This window comes from Sinocyclocheilus anshuiensis, unplaced genomic scaffold, assembly GCF_001515605.1.
Source record: "Sinocyclocheilus anshuiensis isolate Anshui unplaced genomic scaffold, SAMN03320099.WGS_v1.1 scaffold4428, whole genome shotgun sequence".
Classification (NCBI taxonomy): domain Eukaryota; kingdom Metazoa; phylum Chordata; class Actinopteri; order Cypriniformes; family Cyprinidae; genus Sinocyclocheilus; species Sinocyclocheilus anshuiensis.
Genome location: NW_015544593.1, coordinates 60,623 through 74,550, shown reverse-complemented (window position 1 = coordinate 74,550; position 13,928 = coordinate 60,623). Strand labels below are relative to the sequence as shown.

Below are 13,928 nucleotides of genomic sequence, written 5' to 3'. Positions count from 1 at the left end.
TGTGAGAGAGAGTGTGTATTAACTGTGTGTGTGTGTGTGTGTGTGTGAGTGTGTGTATTAACTGTGTGTTTGTGTGTCCTCAGCTCTCTTCGTATGATAATCTGCTGCTCTGTCAGCCCGTGTCGTCTCCGCTGCCGCTCAGGTGAGTTCTTCTGCTGATGATCTGATTGGCTGCTGCGTCTGTTCTCTGTGTTCTGATTGGCTGATGCTCTGCTCTCAGTGGGGCCAGTTTTGTGAAGCTGCTGCAGAATCTGGGTCCGGAGAACACGTGTTCGCTGCTGCTGGCGGTTCTGACCGAACACAAGCTGCTGCTGCACTCGCTGCGGCCCGATGTTCTGACGTCCGTCAGCGAAGCGCTCGTCTCCGTGAGTCACACTCATCTCTACAGCGCCTCATACAACACAGACGAGGACCGAATCAGTGACGGAACTCCACTGTGCTTCAGTTCTGATTCAGACAGCAGTGTCATTATTCAGATCAAGTTTTCTCTTAAAAACCTGTTCACTGTCACTTTTCATTACTTTTTAAACATTAATATCCTAGTCTGAACCTAAAGTAATCTTGACAAACTATATATCATTTGAAAGCTTAAAGACTCTAGTTTTCATATTTGGCGACTAATTTTTAAAATATTTTACAGAGCAACTGTAATTTATTAATTTGCAAGAAGAGTACTCATCAGAGTCAGAGAGCGAGTTCTGACCTTTACTTTGAAATAGTGATGCTGTTATGAAATCATGAAAAACCTCCATTCATGTCAAGTGTTCAAAAGATAACATCCATTCTATTTTAGGAGAAAAAAGGTCTAAAAGTGTTTTGAATATAAAGAAAAAAACCAATAGATTCTCTGTTTTGATGCAGCGTGAACTGTAACATAGGCCTAAGGTTCTCGTCGTATGTCTTTTATGTGTTTTTTAGAGGTTGCATTGAAATCAGATACTGCCATACTGCCCTTAATACTTCTGAATGTGATGTCTACTTCATAATTATTGAGAAAAGTATGGAAAAACATGTTTCGGATCACTCAAACCATATATGGAAATGAAGGCGCCCTTATATGGTTACTAATAGGGTTTGATGGTCATCTAGTGGAAAAGCTTGGTACTGCGTCCAAACAAAATCTCACTGAAAGCTCACTTTTTAAGATACCAACTTCAAATTTGAAACACAACTTGTTCAGATTTTTGGTTGTAATTTTCTAGTTTTAGAGTAAAACATGTTTTGTAAAAATATATATTTTATGTAAAATATAAATATTTTAATTTTTACATTTTCTATTTTCGTAAACTTAAACTTCCATAAATTTTTTCACTTCTACAATAATAAAATAATTCAAAGCAATTCATTTTGTGATTCTAGAAGATTGAAGAGCTGATTGTTCTTGCTCTTTTTGACCAGGTTGATCATCCAGTTGATCATGATTACTGAACAGTGATTTTTAACATATAATAAAATAATTTGTTCAGAAATGTGACATAAAAATCACAGTTTTTTTTTTTTAAATAAATGAAACATTAAATCAATATTAAACTAATAATTAATTAATTAACAATCAATTATTAATAAGAATTATGATCAAATGACATTTTAATTGTTTTATTACAAATTAAATTAAATTATTTGTTTTAATCCATTTGATCATGATTACTAGATAAAAATTTGAATATATATATAATAAGCAAATTAATAAGAAACTTCCATGAATTTTTTATATTTTGTTTATTTTGGTATTTTTGGTATTTTAGGTCTAGAAATCACATTTTTAAAAATTAAGAAAAAAAAACTTTAAAATATTCTTAAAAAACAAATGAAAGTAAATTAAAATTAAACAAAAAAAATTCAAAATTAAATAAAAGAAAAATTTATTCCAATTACATTTTGATTTTTTTTGTTTTAAACTTCATTACTAGATAAGAATTTTGAAAAAAATAAAATAAATAAATAAAAGATATATATGTATTTTTATTTACAATAAGCAAATTAATAAGAAACTTGCATGAATTTTTAATATTTTGTTTATTTTGGTATTTTAGGTCTAGAAATCACATTTTAAAAAATGTAAAAAAAAAACTTACAAATATTCTTTAAAAACATAGCTGTTTAAAAACTAAATTAAAATTAAACAAAAAAAATAAATAAAATAAGAATTTATTCAAATTACATTTAGATTTAAAAAAATTTTTTTTTAACTTGTTTTGTCTTATTTTAAATGATTTTAATTCATCTTGAGGCTCCCGGTTCAGAATCACTGATCTAATAGAAAAATAAATCCAGTCATTTCACTGCAAATACATAAAAGTATGTAAAAAGTGCTGATGATCTGAACACATCAACAAACGTGTAACTTTGAGTTTATTGATCTCTGTTGAGATACTCTGTTTCTTTCACATCAAACCACTCGAGTTGATGTTTTCTTGATTTCTGAAAGTGCAGTAACTCTGATGAAATTACACTGCAAAAAATGCTTTTCTTCGATTTTTTTGTCTTGTTTCCAGCCAAGATATCTAAAAAAAATTCTTAAATCTAATCAAAAACACTTAATTTTGACTTGTTTTTTCTGAAAACAAGACAATAATTTTTACTTGTCTAGAAGATCCTTCTTGATTTAAGAATGTTTAGATATCTTGGCTGAAAACAGTGTCATGCATCCCGGAGTACCAGTGTAACTCAGTCGGTGTGACTTCCTGTCTCTGCCGGTCATGTGACGGTCGTTTCCTGTGTCAGATGCCGTTTCCTCTGCGCTGGCACTGCCCGTATATCCCGCTGTGTCCGCTGCGGATGGCAGACGTGTTGTGCGCTCCCATGCCCTTCATCGTGGGCGTCCACTCCAGCTACTTCGAGCTTTACGATCCGCCGACTGACGTGGTGTGTGTGGATCTGGACACCAACACCATCTTCCAGTGAGTCTTCCTGTGAACACAATTACACTTTTTACAACTGCTTACACACTAACTCTTCACTCGTCACACAGTTTCTGAAAGCTGACACTCAAACAGCAGAAGCACACACCAAATCTGCAAAACCAGACACTGATCTCAGACTTTGACTCGGTTTTCAATTTCATAAAACACTTTTTGTTAAACACAACACACGATTCTCTGTAGCACACACAAATCTAACAGGAATTAATATTATGGCAAATGTTTGCTTTTGAGATGTGTTTGTGATGTTTTGAATGCAGTGCTTTGTTTTGCAAGAGATGCGAGGCTTTTTGCATTTTGTGTGCAGTTCTTGGATTTGTGTGTGAAGTTTTGAAAATGTGTGTGAGTAGCTGAAAAAACTGTATAATGCAACAAAAGATTTCTATTTTAAATACACGCTGTTGTTTTGAACTTTCTATTCATCTGTGAATCCTGAAAAATAAAATGCATCACAGTATTTTCAACATTGATAATAATAAAAAATGTATCTAATAATCAGCATATTATACTGATTTCTGAAGATCATGTGACACTGAAGACTGGAGGAATGATGCTGAAAATACAGCTGCACATCACAGAAATACATTACAGCTTAACAGAGATTCACATAGAAAACAGCTGTTTTACATTAGAATAATATTTCACAATTTTTACATTATTTTTGATAATACTTGTATGTATGATTATATATCTTATCACTGTATTAGTATGTATATACTGTATTAATACAGTATTTGTGTCTCCAGGTCTGAAGATAAGAAGCCTCTGTCCTGGAGGTCTTTGCCGAGGAAACATGGGAAGATCCTGCTGAACTCTCTGTCCAACCTGCACAAAACTCTGGAGAAGAGTGAGTGAGAGTCTCACACACACACACACACACACACACACTGACTGATGATGTCACTTCCTGTCCTCACACGCTCTCTCTCTCGGTCCGTCAGTCTATACTCCGGGTCAGGAGGAGGCCACGCTGGAGTTCCTGCTGACGGACTACGATCTGATCTACGGCCGTCAGAAGCAGCTGGAGCTGGAGATCCAGGAGGCGTTCCTGCGCTTCATGAGCTGTTTGCTGAGAGGATACCGATCCTTCCTGCTGCCCATCACACAAGCGCCCTCCGACCGAACCACGGACTGCAGCTCGCTCTTCCACCTGCAGGGTCAGGACACAAAACCCTTCAGAAGTATCAGTGAAACCGGTTTTATTTCAGCTGGTTGCCATGGCAACATTTTTATTTAGTTTAACTTCACGAACTAACTAAAAGTTATGGAAGTCTGTTTCCAACACTGAATAAACAAATGAAAAAAGTTAATTGTGACTTTTTCTCAGAATTGTGAGATATAGACTCGTAATTGCGAGTTATAAAGTCCAATTCTGAGGGGAAGAAAGACTAGTATTTTCTTACAGTTGCAACTTTATTTCTCAGAATTGCAAATTTATATCATGCAATAATAAAAAAAAAAAAAAGCAATTGTAAGAAAATAATATTTTTTCCCCTCAGAATTGGATTTTAAAACTAGCAGTTGCGAGTTTATATCTCAAAATTGTGAGAAAAAATTGCAAAATTGTGAGAAAAAAATCCACGATTTGCAAGATAAAGTCGCAATTTTTAATTTTTTATTCAGTTGCAGAAACGGCCTCCATAACAACTAAATAGCTAAAACTAAAATTTAAAATAGAATAAAAACTATATAGACATAAAAAAACGAATATAAGGGACAAAACAATAAAATGATTAAAAATGTAACTAAAATTATAAATAAATAAAAATATATAAATATAAAAATAAAAACTAATTCAAAATAATAGTGAAAACTATCAATCAAAAGACTATCAAAAGGCAATTAATATTGTAATTCCAGAAGGTTCAGGAACTGAATGTTATTTATAAGTTGATCAAGTTGATTATGATTACTGGATAAGGATTTTGAAAATATTTTTTACTTAAGAAAATTAATCAGAAACTCAATTATGTACAGTTTTTTTCTTAAAATAAGAATTTTTCAAATTATAAATTAGATTACGCATTAATATACATTATTAAATTAAATCATTCAAATTACATCAGCTAATGCACTTATAAAGATAACAAAAGCTGTCAAATGTCTGAAGTTTTGCATTTAATGACAAAAAGCATTCAAAATGAATAATTTAACTTCTGCAAAGGAGTGGAAAAATTTTAAAATACGTCATTTAATACATAAGATTATAAATGAAAGCTTTTCTGTGTCTGTTTGGCTGCAGTAATGGCAGAAACATCTGCTCATGTTTGCGTTTTCATCTGTCTCTGGATCATAATTCTGTCCTTGAAATCAGGATTAGATATTAAATACTGTCATGCATGTGAAAACGGGCCGAGAATTGATCTGATGGTTGGCTCAGATTCAGACAGGAATCATGTGATTCTGCTGTTTTTCTGCTGATTAGGAGAGAATACAAGATTAATTCACACACCAATGATTCTCAAAAACTAAAATACTACAAAATGATATATTTAGTGAGAAAGTGTGTTGTGAAAGAGCAAAACAGACACTATTTCTGGAACCAGCAGCCTATAATTAGTAAGAAACATTGGTTTGATTCAGCAGATGACGGTTGATGGTTTTCTCCGGGTGTTTCTCAGGGTTCCTGAAGTCTTGCGATCGAACGCAGCAGAAGTTTTACACACAGCTCACAAAGACGCAGATGTTCACGCAGTTCATCGAGGAGTGTTCGTTCGTCAGCGACCGCCACGGCTGCCTCGAGTTCTTCGACGAGTGTGTGCAGAAGGTCAGACGCTCACCTGCGGTCACCTGACCACAGCGGCCAATCAGATCGCTCCTGTAACACCTGTGTGTGTGTGTGTGTCAAGTCACCTTAATTTAAATAGCGCTTTTAACAATACAGATTGTGTCAAAGCTTTACAGTATGAAATGGGAAAATAGTGTGTCAATAATGCAAAAGGACAATAGTAAACACTAAATTTTCAGTTAAAGGCAGTTCATCATTGAATTCAGTGATGTCATCATCCAGCTCAGTTCAGTCATTGCAATCATTTGCAATCAAGTCGACGATATCGCTGGAAATGAAGTGTGTGTGTGTTTGTGTTTGTGTGTGTGTGTGTGTGTGTCAGGTGGACGTGGAGAAGCCGGAGGAAGTGCGTCTGATCGACCGTGACGAGTGTCACAGCGGTGAACATACGGTGTTTATTATGCCTCCGGAGGAGCCACAGGAAGCCGACGGCTCCGAGTGTCCTGCACACTACAGGTGTGTGATCATCAGTCATGTTTGTCCATTATCATTATCATCATCAGTGATGATCCTCCATTATAAACGCTCTCAAACGTCTGATATGACTTCCCTTCTCAGCTGACGTCACTGAGGCCGTGCAGGCTTTTGGTTAACCAGTCTCACAAATATGAATTGTAACCAGTGTTGTATTGGTTAATATTAAGCAGTTATTGTTTTAGGTTACTGTAGGTAATGTGTAAAATCCTGCAGTGATGATGTAGACGAACTTTTCCTTGACAAAAACCCAATAGGATTTTTCCATTGGATTTCCTTTTGGATTATTAAGACTAAAATAAAAATTTTTTAAATAAAAACAATCAAATAATTAATTAAATAATTATAAAAGTCAAATTAAAATAATAAAAAAAAACAATTAAAATCACTTACTAAAAGTAATTAATTCATGAAGATTAATTAAATAATAATAATTCTAAAATAAAACAAAAAATGTATTAAATCATAAAAATATAAAATTTAAATAAATAATTGTAACAAAAACAATCAAATAATTAATTGAATCACAAAAACATGAAATTAAAATAATTTAAAAAACAATAAAAGTCACTTACTAAAACGAATTCATTCATGAAGATGTAAAATTAAAATAATTGTAAAATAAAACAAATAAAAAATTAAATCATAAATTGCAAAATTGAAATAATTTTAAAAACAAAAATGGTCTGAAAACACTTACTAAAATGAATGAATTCACTCATAAACATATAAAACTAAGATAAATACATAGTTTAAAATAAAAAAACACCAACACCAAAAAACATTTGCTTAAATTAATTAAATCAAACAATGTAAAATTAAGATAAACAAATTACATTTGAAAGTACATTACAGTAGAAAACAGTTATTTTAAATTGTAATTATATATTTCACAATATTACTGTTTTAATTTTTTTGTATCAAATAAATGCAGCCTTGGCAAGCAGAAGAGGTGTGTGTGTGTGTGTAAACTACGGGAGACGTCAAGTGCAAACAGGGCACATGATGCTGGAAATGAAAGAGTTTTTCATGTTGTAGAATAAAACATGACCTAATTTCAGATATTAAAAACCCCAGTGAGCTTTTCTAAGAGAAGTTTCTGGGTTTTTTAGTGCACATGTCATGATTCTCTCAAGATACATTGCAGAAGAACAGTGAGTGAATGTACTTTTATGAGCTTAATTATTACTATTACATCAGACAGAAACACAGCTCACTTCCTCTTCAACTTAAACCAGGTTGACGGGGGGTTTTGGTTCTTAAGCTATTTTTGTTAACTAAACACTTGTTTGCAGTTTTCACGATACAAATCATTGCAAAGCAACTTTACAGCAAATAAAGTTTCTACAGTATTTAGTGGTAGCTTATCAGTGGTGACTGTCAGTTTATGTACATATGGCAGAAATGTACCGAAAAATCAATTAAAGACAATCAATAATCAAACAGACGATGAACACTATTAACAGCAACAGTAATTATTATTATTGTGTGTGTGTGTGTGTATGTGTGTGTGTGTGTGCAGCTACGACACGTTCCCGGTCCTCCAGTCGGATCTGTTCGATCGGCCGCAGGATCCGCTGCGGACTCCAGCTAAAGGAAGTGCCCCCAGTAGCCCCACCCCCCGCCGCACCAAACAGGTACGACGCCAGAGATTGTCTTACTAGAGGGAGATGAGAGGGTCTGTATTACTTACTATTGGAGAAAGCGTAACGGCTAACTTGGATCACATGTGCCGTAATAACCAATCACAATACAGCCTTGACGTCATTGAATTTCAGTCAGAGTTGTGTGACACTCACTCGCTGTTTGATACGTAAAGCTGCTTTGACACAATCGGTATTGTTAAAAGCACTATATAAATAAAGGTGACTTGACTTGACTTTAGCCGTTACGCTTTTGTCGGCTAATGGTTGCAGGCTTGCCTTCTAGTGGCTTTGATGACGCTCAGGTGAAGGTCAGGTCACGGGGTCAGAGGTCAGTCGGCTGATGCTGTCTGCTGGTGTGTTTGCAGGAGATAAAGCTGGCGCAGAAGAAGGCGCAGAAGTACTCAACGGTGCCGGAGATGTGGTCCAAATGCCTGCTGGGTCACTGCTACGGACTCTGGTTCATCTGCTTACCAACATTCGTCAGAGCAGAGAGCACTAAAGTCCGAGCGCTGCACGCCGCATACGAGGTGCTCAAACACATGGAGACACGCAAGGTGGTGCTGCCGGACGAGGTCAGAGACAGACACACACACGCGCACACACACTCACACACACTCTCTCACACACATACACACACGTACACAGACACACACAGACACAAACACAGATTTTTGAATCGATCTGTATTGTATAATGCACTAGTGATATGATGTAGACGCAGTAAGTGTGTTGTAGTTTGTCTCGCTCTTGATGTGTGTGTGTGTGTGTGTGTGTGTGTGTGTGTCGCAGGTGTGTTACCGTATCCTCATGCAGCTGTGCGGTCAGTACGGTCAGCCGGTTCTCGCGGTCAGAGTTCTGCTGGAGATGAAGCGGGCGGGAATTACACCCAACACCATCACATACGGATACTACAATAAAGTGATGCACTTCATATTAATGAGATCACACAGGGCTTCCCAAACTGGGGTTCATGAGTTGATGAAAAGCTGATTATTCATTAAATTATAAAAATATACAATTTAAATGAATCGTTTTAAAAGAAGCAAAAGCAATCAAATAATTAATTAATCATAAATATGTAAAATTAAAATACGTAAATAATTTGAAAAGAAAAATTATCAAAAACATTTACTAAAAATGAAACAAAAATCTAAAATGAAAATAAATACAAAAAAACAAAACATTTACTAAAATTAATTCAATCATAAAAATGTAAAATTAAAGCAGATAAATAATTCAAAAATAGAAACAATCAAAAAAACACTTGCTAAAAATGTAATCATAAAAATGTCAAATTGGAATAAATAAATAATGTAAAAATAAAAGCCATCAAAAATATTTGCTAAAATTTTAATGAGTTATAAAAATATAAAAAATTAAATTAAAGTAAATTAATCATTTAAAAAACAAGTACTACATTTTAAATAATAAAAATGTCAAATTAAAATACATCATTTAAAAATAAAAAACACCAAACATTTTTACTAGAATTAATTAAAAATAGTACAATTAAAAGTAAAATTAAAATAAATAAATAATTATAAAATAAAAACACCCCAAAAAGCATTTACTAAAATTAATTAGATCATAAAAATGCACATTTAAGATAAATGTTTTAAAAATAAAATCAAAGTAAAACACTTGATGAAAAAAAGACTAAAAAAGATGAGTTATGTTTAGCTGCATGTCATGTGACCATTAACCAAGAGAACCATGAACATGTGAATGTGTTGTTAAATTACTGAAACTTGAACTCAAAATCTTAGGGAGTCTTTAAGGAGATGCTTAAGCTCAAAGAGGTTCGGCTGATGGAAGAGTTTGGGAATCCCTGATATAACGTACAGATGAAAGTCTTGTCTTTATTCATGCGTGTGTGTTTTATTCTGCCGTCTGTAGGCGGTGCTAGAGAGCAAATGGCCATCCACCAATCAGGGAGGGCGTCTTCGCTGGGCGAAGCTGCGTAACGTGGTATTGGCCGTGGCTCAGTTCAGGCAGCCAATCAAACAGCAGCAGAGGAGCGCATCATTCAGCACCCCCGCAGGTCAGAGATGCCCCGCCTCCAGCACGTGATTGACAGCTGTCAGCAGTGTCACATTCTCACATTCTGCTTCTGTTTTCAGAAGACGCACTGTCCAAGCCCCGCCCCTACTTGGCTCTGATTCGTCAGTCCAGCTGGAGCGGGTTGAGTGAAAGCTCGAGCCACGAGTCGCTGACGAGTCTGGCCAAGAGCAACAGTCTGAGCAGCATTCAGCCGTCAGGAAGCAGTGAGTGACTGATAATTAGGGGTGTAATGATGAAACGCGAGCCAGTTGAAAATCGATTCAAATATGTAGCGATTCAAAACGGTTGAGATGCCAAACAAATCGCAATACAATTGGGGTATATCAGTGCTGTTCATAAGTGTAGCGCTGCTTTGTTTACAGCGGTAACCAAGGAAACACTGTATCAGTGCTGTTCATAATAAGCGTCACCTGCTGGAGAGAGTGAATCTGCGTCTCATTCAGCTCGTCTGCTGATTCCTTCAGATATGTTTTATGTGTAGTTTCTAGGGCTGTGAATCTTTGGGTAAACAACGAATCGATTCGATTCACGATTCATAGGGTTTCGATTCGATTCAAGAGTGATCTTTGCAAATTCAGAACGATTTGATTCGAGACGATTCACAGTTAAATTCGATGCGATGCGCAGATGCGATGCGATTCTACATTCTTTAAGTGCAATCACAGGATTATTAAAATGCTTCCTCTAAATTCTTTATATACTTCGTCAGAGGGCAAAAAAAAAACACTTGTCAATTGTTAGATGTTAGTTTAATGATGTTATGGCATGACATACGGCATTTACCCTAGTAAAAAAGTAATACATTTTAAATGCATTTATTTCAAACTAAGTATAGTTCAAATCTGTTAATACATTCTCTGACATATCGCTTGAGACTTACTGATATAAAAATTATAATTAAACTTTATTTGGAGTAGCTACTTGTGCACTATGCACATTTCTTAATATTAAGCCTAAAATGTGTTTTAATGTCACTATTGATGAGGATTGTATGAATTATATCAGTCTTTAAATGCAAGATATTTAAAGTGTACCTGCAGTGTACTTGCAATAGTTCCACTTTAGCACAATCAAATGTACTTCAGTATATATTTAGTTGCATTTCTAGCCACTGGGGGACCATAGGCAGGCTAGGGGAACTCATATTAATGTTAAAAAACCTCATAAAGTGACATTTTCATGCCATGGGACCTTTAACCCTTCCTCACAATTAAAGTGCATATGCATCGTCAGGGTTTGTAATCGATGCATCGAGAAAACGAGTGAATCGTTACACTCCTAGTAGTTTTACAGTCAGCCCATTCTGTTTTTGCTTCAAATTTCAAAATTATGCAATCTAATTTAGATTAAAATCTGCATGTATGCTGCATCTTTATTTGGATCATGATTAAAATGCAGTGGTTGCCTGTAATTTTCTTACTTATTTGATTTGGGGTTTGTTTTAAAATTTCAGTTTAGTTTTGTTATATTTCAATTTCACAAAGAAACGTGCAGCAATAGCCTAATAAAAGGACACCTTTTCATTTACTGTATAATTTGTCTTCAATCTCATTTTGTTGAAAAAAATTGTGAGAAAATCAAATCTTGAAATCAAAATCGTGAATCGAATCGTGAGTTGAGTGAATCGTTACATGCCTACTGATAATCGAGACTCGCGTCTGGTCTTCCTGTTTCTGACGTTTTAGTTGTAGACGTCAGAAACAGTAGCCAACAATACATTGTATGGGTCAAAATTATCCATTTTTCTTTTATGCCAAAAATCATTAGGATATTAAGTAAAGATTATGTTCCATGAAGATATTTTGTAGATTTCCTACTGTAAATATATCAAAACTTAATTTTTGATTAGTAATATGCATTGCTAAGAACTTAATTTGAACAACTTTAAAGATGATTTTCTCAATATTTAGATTTTTTTGCACCCTCAGATTCCAGATTTTCAAATAGTTGTATCTCAGCCAAATATTGTCCGATCATAACAAACCATACATCAATGGAAATCATATGATGTATGAATCTCAATTTAAAAAAATGGACCCTTATGACTGGTTTTGTGGTCCGGGGTCTGATTTCAGTCTTTGTTTGTTTATCAGAGCTGAAGCTGTTAAAGAAAGCAGCTGCGCAGACGGCCGCAGCCTCGCACAAGCCTCCCGCCGGCCGCCGCAACACGCTGAGTCCTCCGGCGCCTGTGCTTGTGCGCCGCAGCGACGTCTGCCTGTCCACCTTCTACAGAGACTGCGCAGAGAACGCAGACGCAGACTGCAGGTGTCAGCCGGAGAGAGACAGCAGGTACACAGACTGATAAAACAAGCTTAAATTAGTAAAAATCAAGATATTTCCCCTTCAACAACTATCTGATTAAAATAAATTAAATTATTATAAACTAATTTAATCATAAATGTGTGGAATTAAAATAATCAAAACTATTTTTTGCATTTGATTTTATTTTTTAACAAATTAATTCAATCATACAAATTTATTTTTTATATTTTATGTTCTATTTAATTTGTAACAAACTAATTTAATCATAAAAATGTAGCATTAAGATAATGAAAACTATTTTTTGCATTTTATTTAATTTTTATTTAATTTTAACAACTTAAATCATAAAAATGTAAAATTAAAAATAATTTTGTTTTATTTTCTAGCTAATTTTTAACAAATTAAATCATAAAAATGTACAATTAAAAAGATTTTTTTAATATTATATTTTTAAATTAATTTGATCAAATTAATAAAATCAGTGAAATGTAAAATTGAAATAAATAATAAAAAACAAATAAGATAAAACATTGTTTATTAAAACCTGTTTATTAGTGTTTTACTGCTCTTAAACAGTAACTAATCTCATCATTACTCTTCATGGAAAGCAGCTTGAGCAAAGGATGCGCAAAAATACTGATTTTCAAAGGTGGGTACCTTCACTGTAATTAGCTCTAATTAGACTGATTTATTATGATGACTAGACCAGCGGCTCTCAGCCAGGATTCCAGGGCCTCAAGATTACTTAAAATCAGTAAAAATAATATAAAACAAGCTGTAAAATAAGTTTAAACGAATAAAAATCAAGATATTTCTTATTTTAATTCACCATATCTGATTAAAATAAATAATGAAAAAAAAAAAAACAATAAAAAAATGCTAAAAATGTAATCATAAAAAAGTAAAAAAAATTTAAAAACAGACAACTTAAAACAACAAAAAAGTACTAAAATTAAATAAATCAATTAAGATAAATACTAAAAAAAATAAAAAAAATAAATTAATTAAATATAAATAGATAAATAAATAATTTTAGAGTAAAATTACGAGCGACCTTTTTTCTGGAATCCAGAAATTTATTGTACAGAAACTAGGAGTGTCTGTAGATGAAAAATGTAAATAAATAAATATACATAAATGCAATTGCATTAATTGCTAATTAATTGCAACTGATGAAGCAGAAGAAATATTGTTATGGATCATCCATATGTTACCCAGTGCTGGGTTGTGTTTAACCTAGCATTTTTTAGATTGTACCCAAAAACAACCCAACTTGGGTTAATTGGCAACCCAGCGCTGGGTAAATATTGGACAGAACACATGCTGGGTTATTTTGACCTAGCTGATTGGGTTAAATGTTTTTACCTAGCATGCTGGGTTGTTTTATTTAAGTCAACTGTTGTTTAAAAATTACTATTGCTGGCTTAAAATAGGCAGGAAATTAAAAATCACAGACAGAATTACTAATTAATTACTATTAATAAGAAAGAACACCCATAGACAAAAAAACAAATTGAATTTATTTGGGTGAATACAGCATATTACATACATTTAAACCCGTTTAACAAGCATTATAGAAACTGTAACATTTAAAAGAAGCATTTTAATTTAAGTGTATTCAACCGTTCTTGCTAATCCCTTTTCACTGAAATAGTGCTAATTTTACTCAGCTGCTGGGTTGTTTCATCGGAGACAGGCTCAATCCAGCGGTTGGGTAGAAAAAAATAACCCAGCATTAAAAATGACCCAGCAACTTAGTTACAGAAAAACTACCCA

General features: G+C 33.9%; 1 protein-coding gene across 1 annotated transcript in view; it reads left to right on the top strand.

Annotated features, from left to right (window-relative positions):
• Nucleotides 1-13,928, top strand: part of LOC107698208 (DENN domain-containing protein 4B-like) — a 30,441-nt gene that overhangs the window by 6,104 nt on the left and 10,409 nt on the right. The window contains 14 exon segments of the mRNA XM_016499167.1: nucleotides 84-142; nucleotides 221-365; nucleotides 2,725-2,900; nucleotides 3,668-3,768; nucleotides 3,863-4,078; nucleotides 5,543-5,688; nucleotides 6,032-6,165; nucleotides 7,706-7,820; nucleotides 8,195-8,401; nucleotides 8,619-8,747; nucleotides 9,726-9,870; nucleotides 9,950-10,093; nucleotides 11,984-12,179; nucleotides 12,761-12,801. Of these exon segments, the coding sequence (XP_016354653.1) occupies nucleotides 84-142; nucleotides 221-365; nucleotides 2,725-2,900; nucleotides 3,668-3,768; nucleotides 3,863-4,078; nucleotides 5,543-5,688; nucleotides 6,032-6,165; nucleotides 7,706-7,820; nucleotides 8,195-8,401; nucleotides 8,619-8,747; nucleotides 9,726-9,870; nucleotides 9,950-10,093; nucleotides 11,984-12,179; nucleotides 12,761-12,801 (1,954 nt within the window).